General features: G+C 36.9%; 1 protein-coding gene across 1 annotated transcript in view; it reads right to left on the reverse strand.

Moving 5' to 3' along the window:
- Positions 1-17106, reverse strand: part of LOC122811571 (cytochrome P450 4F22) — a 363310-nt gene that overhangs the window by 128434 nt on the left and 217770 nt on the right. Inside the window, exon 6 of the mRNA XM_044083496.1 lies at positions 5615-5736. Within this exon, the coding sequence (XP_043939431.1) occupies positions 5615-5736 (122 nt within the window). The remainder of the gene's footprint in view (positions 1-5614; positions 5737-17106) is intronic.

Genomic DNA, 17106 nt, shown 5'->3' on the forward strand with positions numbered 1-17106 from the left:
AAAACTAAGTAAGTAACTATAGTAATGGAACAGGAGTCTATGTCACTGGACAAACAATACAAAGAGGCATATATGCTGTGTAGTTAGCAGTATGTAGCCATAGGCAATCATAATGAATATATGCAAATGGGAACATGCACAGCAAAGAACTCAACTAGAGAATGAAGTATTAAGTCAGTAAACTGCACCTTTAACTCAGCAAGTTCAACGTATCAGAACAAAAGACAATATGAAAGCAACACCACAAAAATGTCAATGGAATTAAATTTCAGTACCAGTTAGCTGTATTTAAGGGCAATGCCATAGATCACCTAATTACCAGTTAATATAAAGGCAAGAACCAAACATTCAAGAAAACTAACAGCTAAAACAGGCATTTATAACCAAAGAAATTATAAACATAATGTAAGCTAGCAGTTTCATTATGACTAAAACAGAATGAGGGAAACAATGAGTGAATAACAGAAATACGGATCTGTATAAAGACCAAACCAAAAAATTTAAAGTAGCACTTCAAGCTGATGCTTTTACAGTACAACCTATAGATTAGTGCTGGACTGAAATATAAAAGTAGATTTTAAATAAGAGACGCAATTGGCTAAGGGCTTCATTTCTGGTAGATAAAGTCCCTGATGGAGGGTTTGATTCTGACAGTGTTTGAGTGTGTCTGAATAGTACTGACAGGAATTCTGTTCAACCTTTACTTTTCATAACCTATGGGACTGGGGAAAGTGTTGTGAATGCAGTTGTGCTGCTTGTGACCACTCAATAACTGCTTACCTTCTGACAAACCTGCTCCAGCTATGCTTACCCTTTTTGGTGCTACTTCCCCAGTCATAGCATGGATACGGACTCAAGCCTAGCTTGCTCTTCTCCTGCAGTACCCAGAAAGAAAAAAAATCACATACCCAGCAGTTCTTGCCATTGTTGTAGACTCCTTTTATGTCTCATCTGATAATTGATGAACCTGCAGTGGCCACTGGTTATGCCTCAGACCACTCACTTACTTTTCAGTCGTTCCCTGTTGTAGTTCTCTCAGCCAGCACGAACCATAGGTCAATCACATCTTCTTTGGCTGTTCCACTGTCTGATATATGCATGGAAGAACCATCTTCACTGGTACAGGGAGACACTCCAGGAGATTCTTCTTGTGGTAACTGGGACAAGAGATTATTACACTGGGAATACATCCTTCTTTTAAGTCAGCCCTGTTATGAATGAACTCCCGTCAAGAAAAAACAAAAAGGTAAACCTTGTTCTTCTGACAAAGTTTTTACTGTTAAAAGTGAGTTCCTTACCTTGGCTAGAGAGAGAAGAATGGACATTCCCTATAAAGATATTTCTGTTACAGGGTCATATTATTTTGATTTTGACAGAAATAGAGCTTTCTCTCCTGTAGATGTGAATCTGTTTATATCATCCCTCAGGAGGTTGTAATCAGCTTTGGAGAAGTTTTTTTGTGTGACCATAGCTAGAGGGGGGGGGGGGTCAGGGGAGATGATGACTTCGAAAGTGACCACTTTATGGTTGGATCCTACCAGGGAGGATGACACTTTAGGGGTGCTGCAGTGGTTACTCATGTTGGTTTATACTGAGTCCAAGATATTATCACCTCTTGTGGGGGTATCTGCCAGCTGTTCCAAGGCATTTGCACTGATAAATCCTCCTCATTCTTGCATGTCGGTTGTGAAACAAGAGTTTTACACTTGCGACTTCATCACAAACAGGTTGCTCCTTCTTGGGTTCTCAACTATGTGATGGAGAAATTGACTAGTTCAGCTTTTGGACCTGTCTATCAAGCCATCCCTCTCAACCTCATAGTGCAAGATGTCTGGACAAAACCTAAAATAATGGCAGGGGACAAAAACCCCCAAAAATAGGAACAGATTTTGCATACTGCTCTTATAAACTTAAACACTTGTTAGAATAACAGGTTTTATGTTAGGATGCATTTTCCTGAAGAATATATAATCTGAAACTCAAATGTGTGTCATTATTTAGTGACTTCAGTAGTCAGTGATTTGCCGGAGAACCAGAAATTTCATGAGGAACACACCAAAAATATTGGGCAAAAATCTGGACAGTTGAGAGGTATGCACCCACCTGATTTAAAGTTCTTGACTTGGAAAACTCTACATCATCATTGCTGTGACATTTACAAGAAGAATATCTGAGTTGCAAGCTCTCATGATGGGTGAACCCTTTCTGGTTTTCCATAGGTATAAGGTCTATTTAAGAACAAACTTCTCATTCATGCCCAAGTGGTTTCAGAGTTTACGTTGAATCAGGTCATCAATCTGCCTATTTTCTACCCAGAATTTAAAAATTAGGACTGATTCTATATAATCTGGACATACAGGCAGCTAGTGTAGTGTCCTGACAAAACTAAGTCCCTTAGAAAAGCTGATCAGCTAATTAATTCTTATCAAGGGTAAAAAAAGGATGCCATGTGTCTAAACAGGCAATTTCCACTTGACTTATTCAATTATTGTTTTTGATTGTTCCCACCCTGCACATCTATTACAGGCTACATTAAGGAACATTCCACTAGAGCCTTGTCTTCTTTGATAGCATACAGGAATGGGGTAGAATTTAGAAGTATTCTAGAGGCAGCTACATGGTCTTCTGTACATACTTTTACAAAGTATTACAGAATGGATTCCATTATTAGGTCCAGGTCAAACTTTGCTATTACCATTCTCCAGGGGCTCCTGGATCCATATCTTTCATCCTCTCACGAAGGATAGTCTTTGGTATCCAACCGATATAGCATAAGGGCTAATGCAACAGTAGTGATGGTGAACATAGAACAGTTCTGTAAGTTGCACTTGACAAACATAGAACAGTTGTGCAAGTTGCAATTGACTGAACAAAGTATAACTTGACCGAACATAGAACAGTTGTGTAAGTTGTACTTGACCGAGCATAGAACAGCTGTGTAAGCTGCATTTGTCCAAGCATAGAACAGCTGTGTAAGTTGCACTTGACCGAACATAGAGCAGTTGTGTAAGTTGCACTTGACCGAACATAGAACAGTTGTGCAAGTTGCACTTGACTGAACAATGAACAGCTGTGTAAGTTGCACCTGAGCGAACACAGAACAGTTGTGTAAGTTGCACTTGACTGAACATAAAACAGTTGTGTAAGTTACACTTGACCAAACATAGAACAGTTGTGCAAGTTGCACTTGACCGAATAAAGAACAGTTGTGTAAGTTGCACTTGACCAAACATAGAACAGTTGTGTAAGTTTTACTTGACTGAACGCAGAACAGTTGTGCAAGTTGCACTTGACTGAATAAAGAACAGTTGTGTGAGTTGCACTTGACCAAACATAGATGTTGTGTAAGTTGCACTTGACCAAACATAGATGTTGTGTAAGTTGCACTTGACCAAACATAGATGTTGTGTAAGTTGCACTTGACCAAACATAGATGTTGTGTAAGTTGCACTTGATCAAACATAGAACAGTTGTGTAAGTTTTACTTGACTGAACATAAACAGTTGTGTAAGTTGCACTTGACCAAACACAGACGTTGTGTAAGTTGCACTTGACCAAACATAGAACAGTTGTGTAAGTTTTACTTGACTGAACATAGAACAGTTGTATAAGTTGCACTTGACCAAACATAGAACAGTTGTGTAAGTTGCACTTGACTGAACACAGAACAGTTGTGCAAGTTGCACTTGACTGAACACAGAACAGTTGTGTAAGTTGCACTTGACCAAACATAGAATAGTTGTGCAAGTTGCACTTGCCCATAACAGTTGATGATCAAATTCTCCTCTGCTGTAGCAAGCTCATGCATCCTCCACCCCCTACTCTTGTATGTAGTTGTAATTAGGATATAAAGTAGGGGTGTGTTTGCTTCTACTTTATATGTTTTATTGTTATTACTGGTTGTTTATTTTGTGATTGCTAGGCTATTTCGTCATCGCATGGGCAAGAAAGTCATGTTGATTTTCCTCCTTGAGATTAGCTAAATTAGTGGCAGAGCTTTTTGAAGTTATTCGGTTGTTGTTTCCTAGGCAGGGAACAACCCGTACAGCTTAAGGGCTACTGCAGCAGGGAGGAATTCAGACATCTACTGTTATAGGTAAGTGCAACTTATGCAACTGTACTTCACTGCTTTTCCATTCTGAGGAGTTTTTTGTGGTGGGGTAAGTGTTATGGTACCTAATAATGAAGAAATTAGCGGTGTGAGTAGGAGGCAATCTCTCCTTACAAACTACTTTGTAACTTCTTTCTTCAAGTTGTAATAAATATACAGAAAAAAAGCAGCATGTGTAAGGTCCATGGCGTGTATGCTCTGATGTTTAGCCTTTTCCTAGCAGATATTGCAAGTAGGCTGATAAACTAATCTGTCTTAATTAGTCAGGCAAGCTAAATGTAAAACCTGGCACTAAATAGACTTAAATCATGGCTAGACAAGTTAAAAAGAAAGAGTACAGCCCTTGCTCTCTGCCACTGACCTGAGGTTACAGGTATGGTAGAAGGGGGGAATCAGGAAGTCCTAATGCAGGTCCTTGAAGAAGGAGAGGGCTCCAGCCAATTACAATGCAGGTTCTCTTATCAAACACAGTGTAACTTAAGCATCAAGCCATGACAGACACTACAGCAGTAGAACAAACCTTTCTCACATCATACTAAACAAATAGAACACTGCATACTCAACAATGTCAGTCTTAGTAGTACTTATTAGTATGCTGATGTGGATCCTTCTTGCCTGTACTTTTAAGTGTTTACTGATCGTTGCTGGACATTATGGACAGAATGGAAAGATTTCTGTTTTAAAAAACATGACTGGGAATTATGAACCTCTTATTCCGTGTGACCTCATTTTAGGAGTGACTGGTGCTGGTGCCCCTCATCTGTACATCCCACTGGAAATCAGTACACCCCCCCCCCCGGCAACAGTGGAATCCTGATTGCTTTCTGCATTCTGATGGAGACTGGAGTCTCTAAGTCTTCATCTGACTTACCAGGAATGTTGTACGCCACCTTCCCCAACTTCTAATAGTAATCAGAATCTCTACTTTTCCATCTTCAGTGATTTGCATCTCCAACCCCCCACTTCATGTTAGAGACTGCTGTCCATTTCTATTCCTTCTCCTCTCATGTTAGGGATAAGTATTCACTGCTCCATTCTGTCTTGTTAGTGGCTAGGAACCATTGTCTGACTCTGCTGCAGTCCTGTCAGGGATTGACGCAGACTCTTATTTTCAACCCGTTCATAAGACCTTTTAAATTGAACCCTACTCATGCACTTGGTAGAAACTGAAATCAATTCCTCCACTTATTGTGGCAGTGACTGCAGCATACTTCCCACGTGTCAGCAACATAATCAGCCCACATTTCAGACCTGACCCACTGCCATAATGAATCCTATTCCTTGGAAGTCTAAATCCTTAGGATTATAATCATACAGTTTCATGAAAGTAATTTATGGAAAAAGAATGCCATTATCAAGCAATTCAACAAATAGTATAATTGTTTCAAGAAATCTAAAAGATCTCACTCATTTTTAGAAAGGCAGATCTCTGTGATACAGTTCATATCCAAAAATAATCCCCTCACACACAACTACTTTCCAAGTATCTGCAGAAGTACTTACTCCTGGCAATTGCTTTCATGGCTGAAAGTACACTTCAGTAAGCTGTCCAGAGTCATAAGGCTGATATGTTCAAACATATCCACTGAGTTGGTTCCTTCTGACAGCAGTCGATGCCACTTGTTCTGTAAAAAAAAATACAGTGCTTCAAACAGCTATGGATGATCACACATTCTAAATCTACTTTTCTTAAAATGACCATTAATTTTAGCAGATATTCATCCTTTGATATTTATGCAGTCCTTTGCTTTAGCAGTTTTTATTTCTTTCTACCCATAAATATTTTTTATTTACAAGACTCTTTTCTTTCATGCTTCTGTAAAATATTAATTAAATTACTTTCCAATTTCAAAACGTCATACAATGTTCATTTTGTTAAATAGTTCTGAAATATTGGAAAAATGTTATATTGCTAAAGTTAGTCATTTGAGACATATATTGTTAATATTATAAACAGCTACCTGAAAAATAAAGTGCACTATCATATTGGCAATCGCAGTAGGAAATGTAATTTTACTACTACGTTCTAAATTAACTTGGGTGTTTCCTTATGTTAGAGGTTACCACACCTGCTGAAAAGTCAACTATACCAGCGTTGTTGTTGGTATTATTAACTACAGAGTTAATCAATTCTTTTATCATAGTAGATGTACATCTTTCATTGTTCAAATGCATTTTAAGATCTTATCCACAGATTTTGAACAATAACATGTATTAACTGACTAATTCTGGCATAATGAATTTACAATTCAGCTGTATATACAAACAAAATTAGTGTTACTGTCTTCAACAAAATTTAAGATATTTACTACTTTATACTCTGCAAATCATTAGGATCTTCACACAGTGTGTCTGTCATGTTGTAACAATCAATACACAAAGCCAAATGGTATAGCAACAGGTGGCTGAGATGAAAGTCTTTGTCTGTTGCCCAAAGCACAAGATGCCAAGGAACATAACTCTGATACCAGTTTTGCTGTTTTTTTATAGAAAAATCACTGCTTTAAATTTAAATTTTAAATGTTTGATGACAGTGATTCCCCTGGTGCAACCACGGAGTTGATGTGTATCTATATATCTATACAGGTGCAGCGGTTTTTGGTACTTACACTATAGCCTTTGCTTTATCTAAATTTATTTCATATCTCATAAAGACTTGAAACTGTGTCAAAATGTTCCACAACACAGAACTGACCTTTTCTGGGTTTGTCAAGTACAAAATAATACCATCTGTAAATTAAGGTAACTTTTCTTGATTGCTCTCTCTTTCAGCTTTTCCCAGTTAGGGGTTGCCACAGAAGATCACCTTGTCCGCTTAGGATTGGCAGTGGAGTTTTTACAGTGGTGCATTGTCAGCCCGGCACCCAACCTTCCACAGAAGGCACACACACGCACGCACTCACACCTAGGACTAATTTTAGCGTGTCCAATCCACTTGCAGCATGTCTTTGGGGATGTGGGAGGAAACCGGAGCACCCGGAGGAAACCCACACAACCACAGGGAGGACATGCAGACTCCGCACAGAAGACACCCCAGCCAAACATCGAACCGGAGAGCCTCTTGCTGTGAGGCGACAACGCTAACCACTGCACCACTGTGGCCATCCGCAACCAGTTATATCCTTGAATTTGGGAGTCTCTTATTTTCTTTGTTAATGGTTGAAAATAAAAAAATTAAATAAACGGGAAAAAAGACATCAATGGCTGGTTCTTCTGGTCAAACACAGCTTGTCAGAGGAAAAACCCTGCTACCTTAATTCTCCCCTCAAACACTTCATATATTCACCTTATTAACCTTATAATTCTATCAGGAGGAATGCAAATGTTAACCATGGTCTTACTCAAACTCCCAGTTGACTCTATTGAATATTTTCTCAGCATCAAGACCCAAACCAAGTGACACTGCTTTCTTACAATCTGCTTCCCTCAGGATCATCCTTGCTCTATTAATACTGTCAAGTGTTGTCCTCTTCAGGAAACTACACTGATCCATATCCATCAATTTAGGTAACACCTTTGCGATTCTCTGAGCTAGTATAGACATAAATGCATTATAGTTGTGGTTTAAAATTGATCTGTCTGTAGGGGGTTTTACCTACTTCGAGCAATTCAGCCCTCACAACTTTCTTCCAAGATGCTGTTATTGCACACTTAAAATACTGATAAGCAAAACCTTCTAGATTTTTAGCACTTTCTTTCATTCTAACTTTCCAATTATTACAGAAATACTATCTGTTCCTGAAGACTTACTTGTTAATAGATTATACATCGCCATTTTAGCTCATCCTTTCCTAGTCTAGCTATTCATTTTTGAGCCTCATCTTCTGCTAACATTGGCATTATTATGTCTTCCATAAGTATTAGCATTTTTGTCTTGTCTTATTTTTTTCACTATTCCTCTGCTTTATACAAATGTTCATAAAATGTCCTAAATATCTCTAATACCTCTATATGATCTCTGGTTATTTTTCTGGTCATAAGCTTCCTACGTTTTGTAACAACCATTTCTTCTTTTTGTTGCCTACATCATTGTGCTAAGATGTTTTTTTTTTTTTTTTTTTTTGCTCCGGAGTTATAAAAAATAATTGCTTAACAGCAACCTTTCTAAACTCACGCATATTATAGAAATACTGTCTTATTTTACTTTAGCATTCAGCAATTGCTTCTCTTCTTGTTGTGTGAGACTACCATTCCTCTGTAATACTTTAACCTTTGACAACCCCTCTAAATAGTTTCTGTTACTTCTTTCTCATATCTCTTTCTCATTTATTTCTACCATATTTTTAAAATTCATTTTGATTTTAACCCAGTTCATATCCTATCCCTGCTGAAAAAAATGCATTTATTCCCTAATAACTCTCAAATAATTTCCACCACCCATTTCTTTCATTTTCTCTCTTTTTAGCACCAAAGTCACATTCGCCCTGCATCTTTATATAAGTCTTTATTGGTGCATGAAATAAAATAGTTATGTGCTTTAAAACTTTCAGTTAAATACCCATGCTCCTGTGAGATATAATTTCCATCCAGTCCAGCTCAGTTACTGTACCTCGGGGAATAAGTAAATTCTGCCAGATTTCAAGCTAGTAAACTCAAACCTTCCATACCAAATATTATTTTATATTTCTTCAAAAATTTACTTTTATTGTTATAGTTCCCTTTTAGGCACTGGCTAATAAAAAAAAAAAAAAAAAACAGCTAATAACTTCTTTACAAATACAAGAAATATTTTTTTTTCAAATGCTGGAAACCTGTCATTTATCATGCCTTCCATTTTCTAACCTGTTTAATTAGAAAACAAATTTCTCCTCATCTGGTGCATCTTATGAGGACAGCATGTATGTATGCAGTCCTACAATTGCAGATCTATATATGTAATCAGTTTCAACGAGGTCCATACCTCCTTCAAAATGGGGACTATATGATTTTGGTATACACTGATTTTTACAAATCATTTTAGAAGCATGAACAATGTTTCTTGTCTTCCTGTTCAGTTGATCCAATACCTTTTGGGACCAGTCAATCACTCCAAAACTTTGTTCCTAGATGTCAGAGCTGTCTTCAATATTAAACTTTAGTCTTCTAAAATATCCCTGAGTTTTATTCACATTCGTTCATGTTTTATTGTTGATGCTTCATCAGTTCTCAATTATTTATACGCTCCCTATTGCTCAAGTTCTTTTATATCACATTCCTGTCCCAGGCTGATGTTTTCCTGGTGCTGTAGCTTTCCTGCTTTAAAGGTTGCTTTTGCATACTTATCAGGACCAAATGACATTCTTATATCATGTGAAAAAGTTTTGACCACTTTCAGTTGTGCTTTCATTTCCTCATCTGATAAGCTATGCAGTTTTAAATCATTGACAGAGAAGATGAGAAGTCTTTACACTTTGTTGTTTTCTGGGAGCCAAACTGTAGCCATGACCTAATTTGTTAAGTAAACAGCTTAATGGATTAAAGGCAAGACAACAGAGCAGCAGTGACAAAGAGTTACCTTGGAATATCCCCCTTTGAGGTTTTAGCCCTGGAATAATAATTTGTGTTTTATCATGGTTTAACTGCAAAGTGGTTTGCCACTGTTTCATGGTTATTGTATTGTAATCAATCAGTGTACGGTGTATCATACATTTTTAAGCACCCTTTTATCCATGAATGTGGGATACTGTCAAATGTTTGTTTTGTAGTGTATCCATACCATACTTAGATTCTTGCCCTTTTTTACAATTCTCTATTATGACTTTATTTAACAAAAAATGATGCTTTGTTCCATATGACTTTCTTTTGTTACCCTTTTGTTCTATTACCGTGATTGAGTTTTCTTCTAAATTATTATAAATTATGTCTGCATCAGTTCCAGTGTATAGTTTACACATCACTGGAAGGCAAGTTATTTCTCTATAGTTTTTAGGATAGCTTGCAGGTTCGCTGTTAAGAAAGAGTATTGTTTTTCCTGTTGTTAACCAGGTTGGCGTCCATTTGGGATGGACATATAAATAATTTTTACTCATGAATAAATCTTCACATAAAGATGTATATACTTTTTGCCAGGAGTTAGTTTCTGCATTTGGGCCTGGGATTTTCCAATTAGGAGCCTTTCTTAACTTTGTTTCAATTTCTCTGGCCAATATCCTGTACATCTGAACAACTTATTCTTTCTTTTATGTCTTTCCATTCAGTATCTTTGTTGTGTTCCACGAGATCTTCATAGATATTTCTCCAAAATGTATCTTGGAGGTAAAGTTTAATGGCAAGGGCCTCTGGATTACCAAATTCGCAGATGACTGTAAAATGAGATCTATCACAGATCCCCCCCATGACATCTTATAGTAACTTTTGGAAAATCATCCACCCAAGCTAGTAACTGCTTCAATAAAACACCCCATAAAAGTTGACCCAGTAGTTCGGGATCTGATAATATATGCGGACAGTCTGGCCTTCGACCAGCATGTGGCCACGGTAGTAAGAAAATCAGCCTGTGGTGCCCAACTCATAAGCAATGGTATGGCACCCAAGTCCAGAGAAGTTACACTACCACTCTACTCAGCCCTTCTCAGACCCATCACTGAGTACAAGGCCCCCTTTGGCATCTAACTAGCTGGGCACTTGCAACAGTTGGAATGCCCTCATAGGTTCCTTACCAGAAGATCACCTTAACTCATTCCCTCCAATGGAGCTCTTGAAGTTTGCACTGTAACTGACAATAGGTGGAGCCTAAGCTTTTTGGGAGAATAAAATTATATTATCACATTTCAAACAATTGTTCATATCTCTGGAACCATAGTGGTAGTATTCTTTACAGGATTTTATAAGTCACAGTAAACACAGTAACTATTAAGTTTGTAATATTTTTAAACAGCTTACAATGTTTCAGCAACAACTCAAGTTACACACATACTTTCAGCAACATTTTGTTCATCCAGCTTATTGTTTTCATATGAGGTGAAGTAGTTCTGTCTGTGCTACATGAGTTTTGAGATATTTTAGAAAAACATGGAATTTATGACAGTATAAATATATATTATATGAATGACAATTGATATCCGTTTACCTGCACTAGGCAGAAGTCAAATATCAATATGGTTGTGTTTGCCATTGTGTAAACTTTAAGATGAAATTTTTAGTACGTGGTATGTAGTATGGTTTTGGAATTATTAATGTAAATATGGACAAGCAATATTTGACACCTAGAGGAGTCAGTAGGATGTAACTGCACAAGCACCTGGAGGCATTACTCAGCTGTAATGAGTTAAGGTTCTATCTTTGTAGTCTCTCCTACAGGTTACTGGGAGGCGATCTATGCCTAGCTTATAAGGCATCTTTATATGCAGCTCTAATGGATCTCTTGCACAGCCACAAAGCAGCAGCAACAGAAACAGTAGATCCAAGCACCTGAACTTTGCCTGTTACATAAACAGAACCTGCTGCAGAGACAGCTATGTGTCTCAAAGGATCCCCGCACTATAGAATAAGCTCCCCATCTATGTGAAGCAGAGTTCTTTCCTGAACCTATTCAAAAGAAACCATGATCATTGGATAGAAAATCACAGATTCACTTCTGGTCTGCCCCCATGTCTCTGATGGACAGAGGTTGACAGTAACCAAATTAATCCACAACTAGCACCCCCCCCATAACCCTATGCTACCTCTTTATTAACATACCTCACCATAAAAAGTGTCCAAGGAACTTGGGGAGAAAACTGGGCTGGGTTGCATGGCTATGCTTGTAAAGACCATGTTGGTTGCTAGTCTAGTATAAATCTATGTACCTATGAACCTACATTTCATAAAATGACAGCCTACTGGGAAATAAACAGCAATTTGTCTGACACCAAAGACATTGAACTGCAGGAACAGTCTGGGCTAACACCACAGGCATTAGGACTAATTGGCACGTACAACACCAAGACTCCCAAGCCCAACTCCTTACACCCACAGTTAGGGTTACTGCCTGTTCTTTACTCAAGGCAATCACTATTTTAGCAATTGTGTCCTTTGAAATTAAAACAAGAAAGCTGACAAATGTCCTGTAATTTTGAGACAAAAATATAGATAGTTTTTAAATTTCCATTAATAATTGCATAAAAAAACGTATTTTATGTCTGAAACAATAATATTATATGAAACAATCGTAACAACTTAAATTCTACATGACTGAATTTTTATTTTGCCAAAAAGTGATGTAGCCCTTTGCACTGGTTGTGGTTATGGTTTGTCCTGTAAACATTGCATTTCCATAAAAAAAAGTCCCACTCAGGATATTTGTAAAGTGGCAACCATACCCACAGTGGACTGCAGATCTGGATGAATCAATTTCTTTCCTGCAATGAAAGTGTTTAGATGTATATTCCAATAACTCAGCATATTTTCAAGGGAAACCAACACATTTTAAGAAAAAGTTTTGCTTTATTATTTATTTTCATTTTATGCTGTAACCCAACTTCAGCTACTTATCAGTTTCTGATTCAGAAGTTATCTTCAAAATCTCAAACACCAGTGAGCCTATCTGGGTGTTCCTATCTTTCATTATCATCTTACACACGCCTTCAGCCTTTTTGTTCATCATTATTTATAGTACAACATGTCACTGTGGGCTGGCATACAGACTTAACCTGCATGGAAAGACATTCAGTGTTTATTTTGGGTTGCTGTTCTAACACATGAAAGAGTTTTGTCTGCAGGGGGGGCTTTTAATGATGCTTCTACATCTCAGCATAAGAAAGCTTTAACAAGTTTTTCATACATCAATGCTCCACTGTCAAGAATATGAGCGTCCTGCTTTTATTTCTCCATAACCTCACAAGAAAAGACAAATTCTCGCTAGTTTCCTTAGCAATAATTCATAGACAAAAGAAATACTTTGAGAAGTGAGCACTGGTCCTTTTGTCTCTTAGCAGGGAAATTTGAGACTTTACAAAAATAAAATAAGCAAGAGGCAGGGTCTAGGACTAAACTCCGAATTTAGTTCTTATTGAACCTCACATTTAAGGTCCAGGGGTTTCACCTTTCAGACCTGAAAATATTTGTATCATGCCTGCCCCCATCTTGTCTTCCCCTCCACCTAACAGATGTAAGTCAACCTCAAAACAGCTTATCTAAGATAAGTGGACAGCTACTGTTAAAAGGCTGGAAGGTACAGCTGGTCAGGGAAATTGTGCTCAGAAAAGTCCAATAGCTACAGTGGATAAATTGTAAGGTTAACACAAATACAGAAAGTACAAGGAATAAAAGTGACCCAGAAAATAAGAAGGAAAAGGCACCACGCTGTGTGAAGGTTGCAGTCTTTCCTGGAGCTTCTGACAAATGAGCTTTGAATAATTTCTACTCTCTGTAGACACCTTTCTATGTTTATGGCTGAAAGCACAAAAAGAAAACAGTCCTTGGTCACACAAAAGGCCAAAATGAGTCTTTTCAGAAAATCAGTTCAAGATCTCTTCCAAGAAGTCAGAAAAAGGGTCTTCTCAGACTAAAATAAATATGTTTAAGGGCAACAATACTAGACTTGCACAACTGCAAAGGATGGTACATAGAAATGTGCTTGGCACAAAATCACAATGTAGGTATCAAAACTATACAGCTGTTGGGTGGCCAAATATTTGGGGAAGGAGTTGACATAATGGCTAAGGTCTTTACATCATATTTACATGGTGCAGGGTTTGATTCTAACCTCTGGTTATTGGCTAGGCTTGTAATCGTCTGCAGACTAATAGCCTACTATTTTACTATGAACCTAAAAACAGTACAGCAGTAGAAGCAGTAGTGAATCATATAAAAAAATAAATATTTTGTAAACATTTTCAAAGTAAATTCACATTTAATAGAGAGTACAACAGAAATAACCCTGTAAAACTACATATGAATTTGTACTCTATGTGCCATCACCAATAGATACTTAACTAGAAAACTGAAATCAATGCTAATAAATATTAAAAAAGAAACATATAATAAAACTATTTACATGTTTATACATATTTATTTATTTGCCTTTGATTACTGGGAATGTCTCTGGACAAAGTCCACAGGGTTAGGGAGAAACTATTGTATTACATGCATTTTCATGAGATAACAGTAAAAATGTCCTGTGTAACACTCAGGACTACATATCATATCATGTTATGTACACTATACAATACTACCACCATGGAAAGCTAAGGCACATCTGTAAACCATAATATGTATAGCATGTTAAGCTCACACAGATCAGTCGAACATTCAGCATTATTTTACAGTACTCTAAGTTTAGCACGCAGACAGCAGATGAAGTGTCAGCATATTTTATCCAAACAGTTAAATTCACTACAGACCTGTAAGCAGGTGATTACTGTAGTAAAAATGTAAGAATATTGTTAGATTTGTTTGACTTGACTATATAAGGAAGGAATTTAGAACTTGGGTTGGTAAAAAGGCAGGACTTATTTACCGATAGGTATGAGATTTTGGGATTTTAAACTAGAGACAAGATAACATTTAGAATAAGAAGGGGTCTGTATGAGGTTGTTAAAAGCACAGAGCTGTCTACGTTTTCAATGAGAGTTTAAATTGAAGATAAGATGAGATTTTTTTTATATTTGTTTGGATCAAGTTCCTAAGGTTAGCAGTGTATTATATAGGCAGTTACCGTTATGATTTTTACATTTTTAAGTTAGTACTACCAGCACTGGTTTAGTGAGCTTAGTACCCTGTGAAGCAGGACAGCTGTCTGGGGTGGTAAACATTTGATACTCTGACACTTGTTAAACTGAGTCCTGAAACATTGACATTACATGACGGAAAATGTGGACTTACCTATACTGTCTGTTTCTCAGAATAGTCCCTTTTCTTTGAACTATGGTTATCTCAGAGTTGGTAAATATAAGTTCAGTGTCTTTGTGCGTGGGGGGAGTTCCCCTGGGTTGGAGATGCAGAGGGACTTGTCGCAGCAAATCGCAGCTTCAAAGGAGAAACTGGTATTTGACATTCATTGTTATATTGTATTTTTGGACCTTTTTCCCACTTTCATGGTCTCACTTAATGTCCCTGATTTTCAGGATTGTCTCCATTTTTTTACGCAAGTTTCAGCTCCATCCCTCTTAATCCCTCCTAAAGTTGTTGACTTTTGGAGAAAAGACAGTGAATTATAGTTAATAAATAATGACAATAATTAGAGTTACAGACTTTTCTTACTTCAGAAAATGTATATCAGTTCACATTTTCTTAGTATGTTGATGTCTCAGTTTAATAGTACTAATATTTTAAAAGTATCCCTGATTGTTCCTGATTATTTCTGGATTTGTCCCTGACTCTGGTGACATTTGTCCTTGAATGGTTGAGAGCTATTGGCAAAGACATTTTCACGTATTTTAGATGGAGGGACAGGTTGGCTGTAAGTCCACAGTTTTCTGGTTCAAGCAAATTTGTCATCTTTAAGGGATTAACACAGGATAATTTTCAGGGTATGGGGACTACAGCATATTGGAGATAGTGATTTGTAAATATAAATACTGGGTATGCAATGGCTTCTGCAGCAATGTTGAGGTATTCTCCTAGTTGGTTATCAGCTGCTCTACAGGTGGTCTTAAGTTTTTGATTGCTTTTTTATTTTGGTGGTAGGAGTTGGGGTAAGTGAAAAAGTAGCAATGATGGTGTTCATGTCACTTAGTGAAATGTTGGGTACACTGAATTTAACAAGGGAGTTACAACTTTAGTAAATGTGAATTAAATCTATCTACATGCTGTGTTATACTCTTTCATTTGTGAAAAGTCAGGGATGTGATTTTTTTTATCAGGTTATATACATTTATTGTTTGTTGACCACTAATCAGATGGAAAACTTCTTGGATGCCATCTAGTTAACACAAAATGTTAAGCTAGAATGTTTCTCACACCAAGGACAACAAATAAAGCAATTTGTCATTTCTTTTGAAATGAAAACAGAAAGGACAAGTAGAAATATTGTGTAACAAGAAGAATTCAAGAAGTCAAGAACAGGTTAAATAAGAGGTTAGAAAAGATAGCAAAAAGCGACTAGAAAGACAAATTACAGAAGAACAACGAGAAGAAATGTGTAGGGCTCCCAGGCATGATGCAACATCTAGAAAGGTTAGTATTTGTGCATGGAAGGATTTGACTACAAATTTTATACCACATGTAGGATTTTTCATCAGGTAGATATCAACTGTTGAAGACGTGATAGGGAAGACTGAGGTAACTGGAACATGCTTTTTGGAAATGTAATGAGTGGGTGGATTTAAAAAATTCCTTCTAGAATACTTTGACAGAACAAAGAGTAATATCTAAAGAACTTATTCTTTTGAGCAGGCATATAGGATCTGAATAGCATACACATATTAAGACTACTAAGTTTAATGTTATTGGCTTCCAAAAAACAATTAAAAAATAGACATCAGAATCTACATCATCATTATGGAAGTTTTGAATATTAGGATCTTTTAAAAAGGAAGGAGCAAATATTATGCAAATAAATGGAATTTATTAGAACACATGCAGAATAATACTCCAGAGGAAGGGAAAGTCTTGTGGAAGATAAAAAAATTAGTAATTTAAGTAATGCTAGAATGAATGAATGAAAATTATTAAAAAAGGAAGTGTTTTTTGCAGAGGACAAGCCTTCATACCCCACAAATCAAGTCCATGGTCACACCAACTCTGCTAAGGGAGAAATCTCACACAACAAAAGGATCTTTGCTAGTACCAACTTAGAAATCACACAAGCAGTGATTTCCTATTTAAAGCAATGAGGGTAGCTGTGTTGCTTGGCATTGTGTGCTTTGGTCAACTGAAGGATTTAATAGTTAATGCTGTTCAGCAAACGCAAAAAAAAACTTCTCTGTGACTCAGTCATAATGGTCAATGGAAAAATCTTTAGATGAATACAGTAATACCTTCACAAATAACATTTTTTCATCTTAGAAACCATATGACAGACATCTTATCAACAGCGTTTTTGTTCAGCTAGTTTTGCACTTTCATCTGATGATACAATTCCTTTCTGTGTGCTT

Source organism: Protopterus annectens, chromosome 9.part0, assembly GCF_019279795.1.
Source record: "Protopterus annectens isolate FY-2018-M chromosome 9.part0, PAN1.0, whole genome shotgun sequence".
Lineage (NCBI taxonomy): Eukaryota > Metazoa > Chordata > Ceratodontiformes > Protopteridae > Protopterus > Protopterus annectens.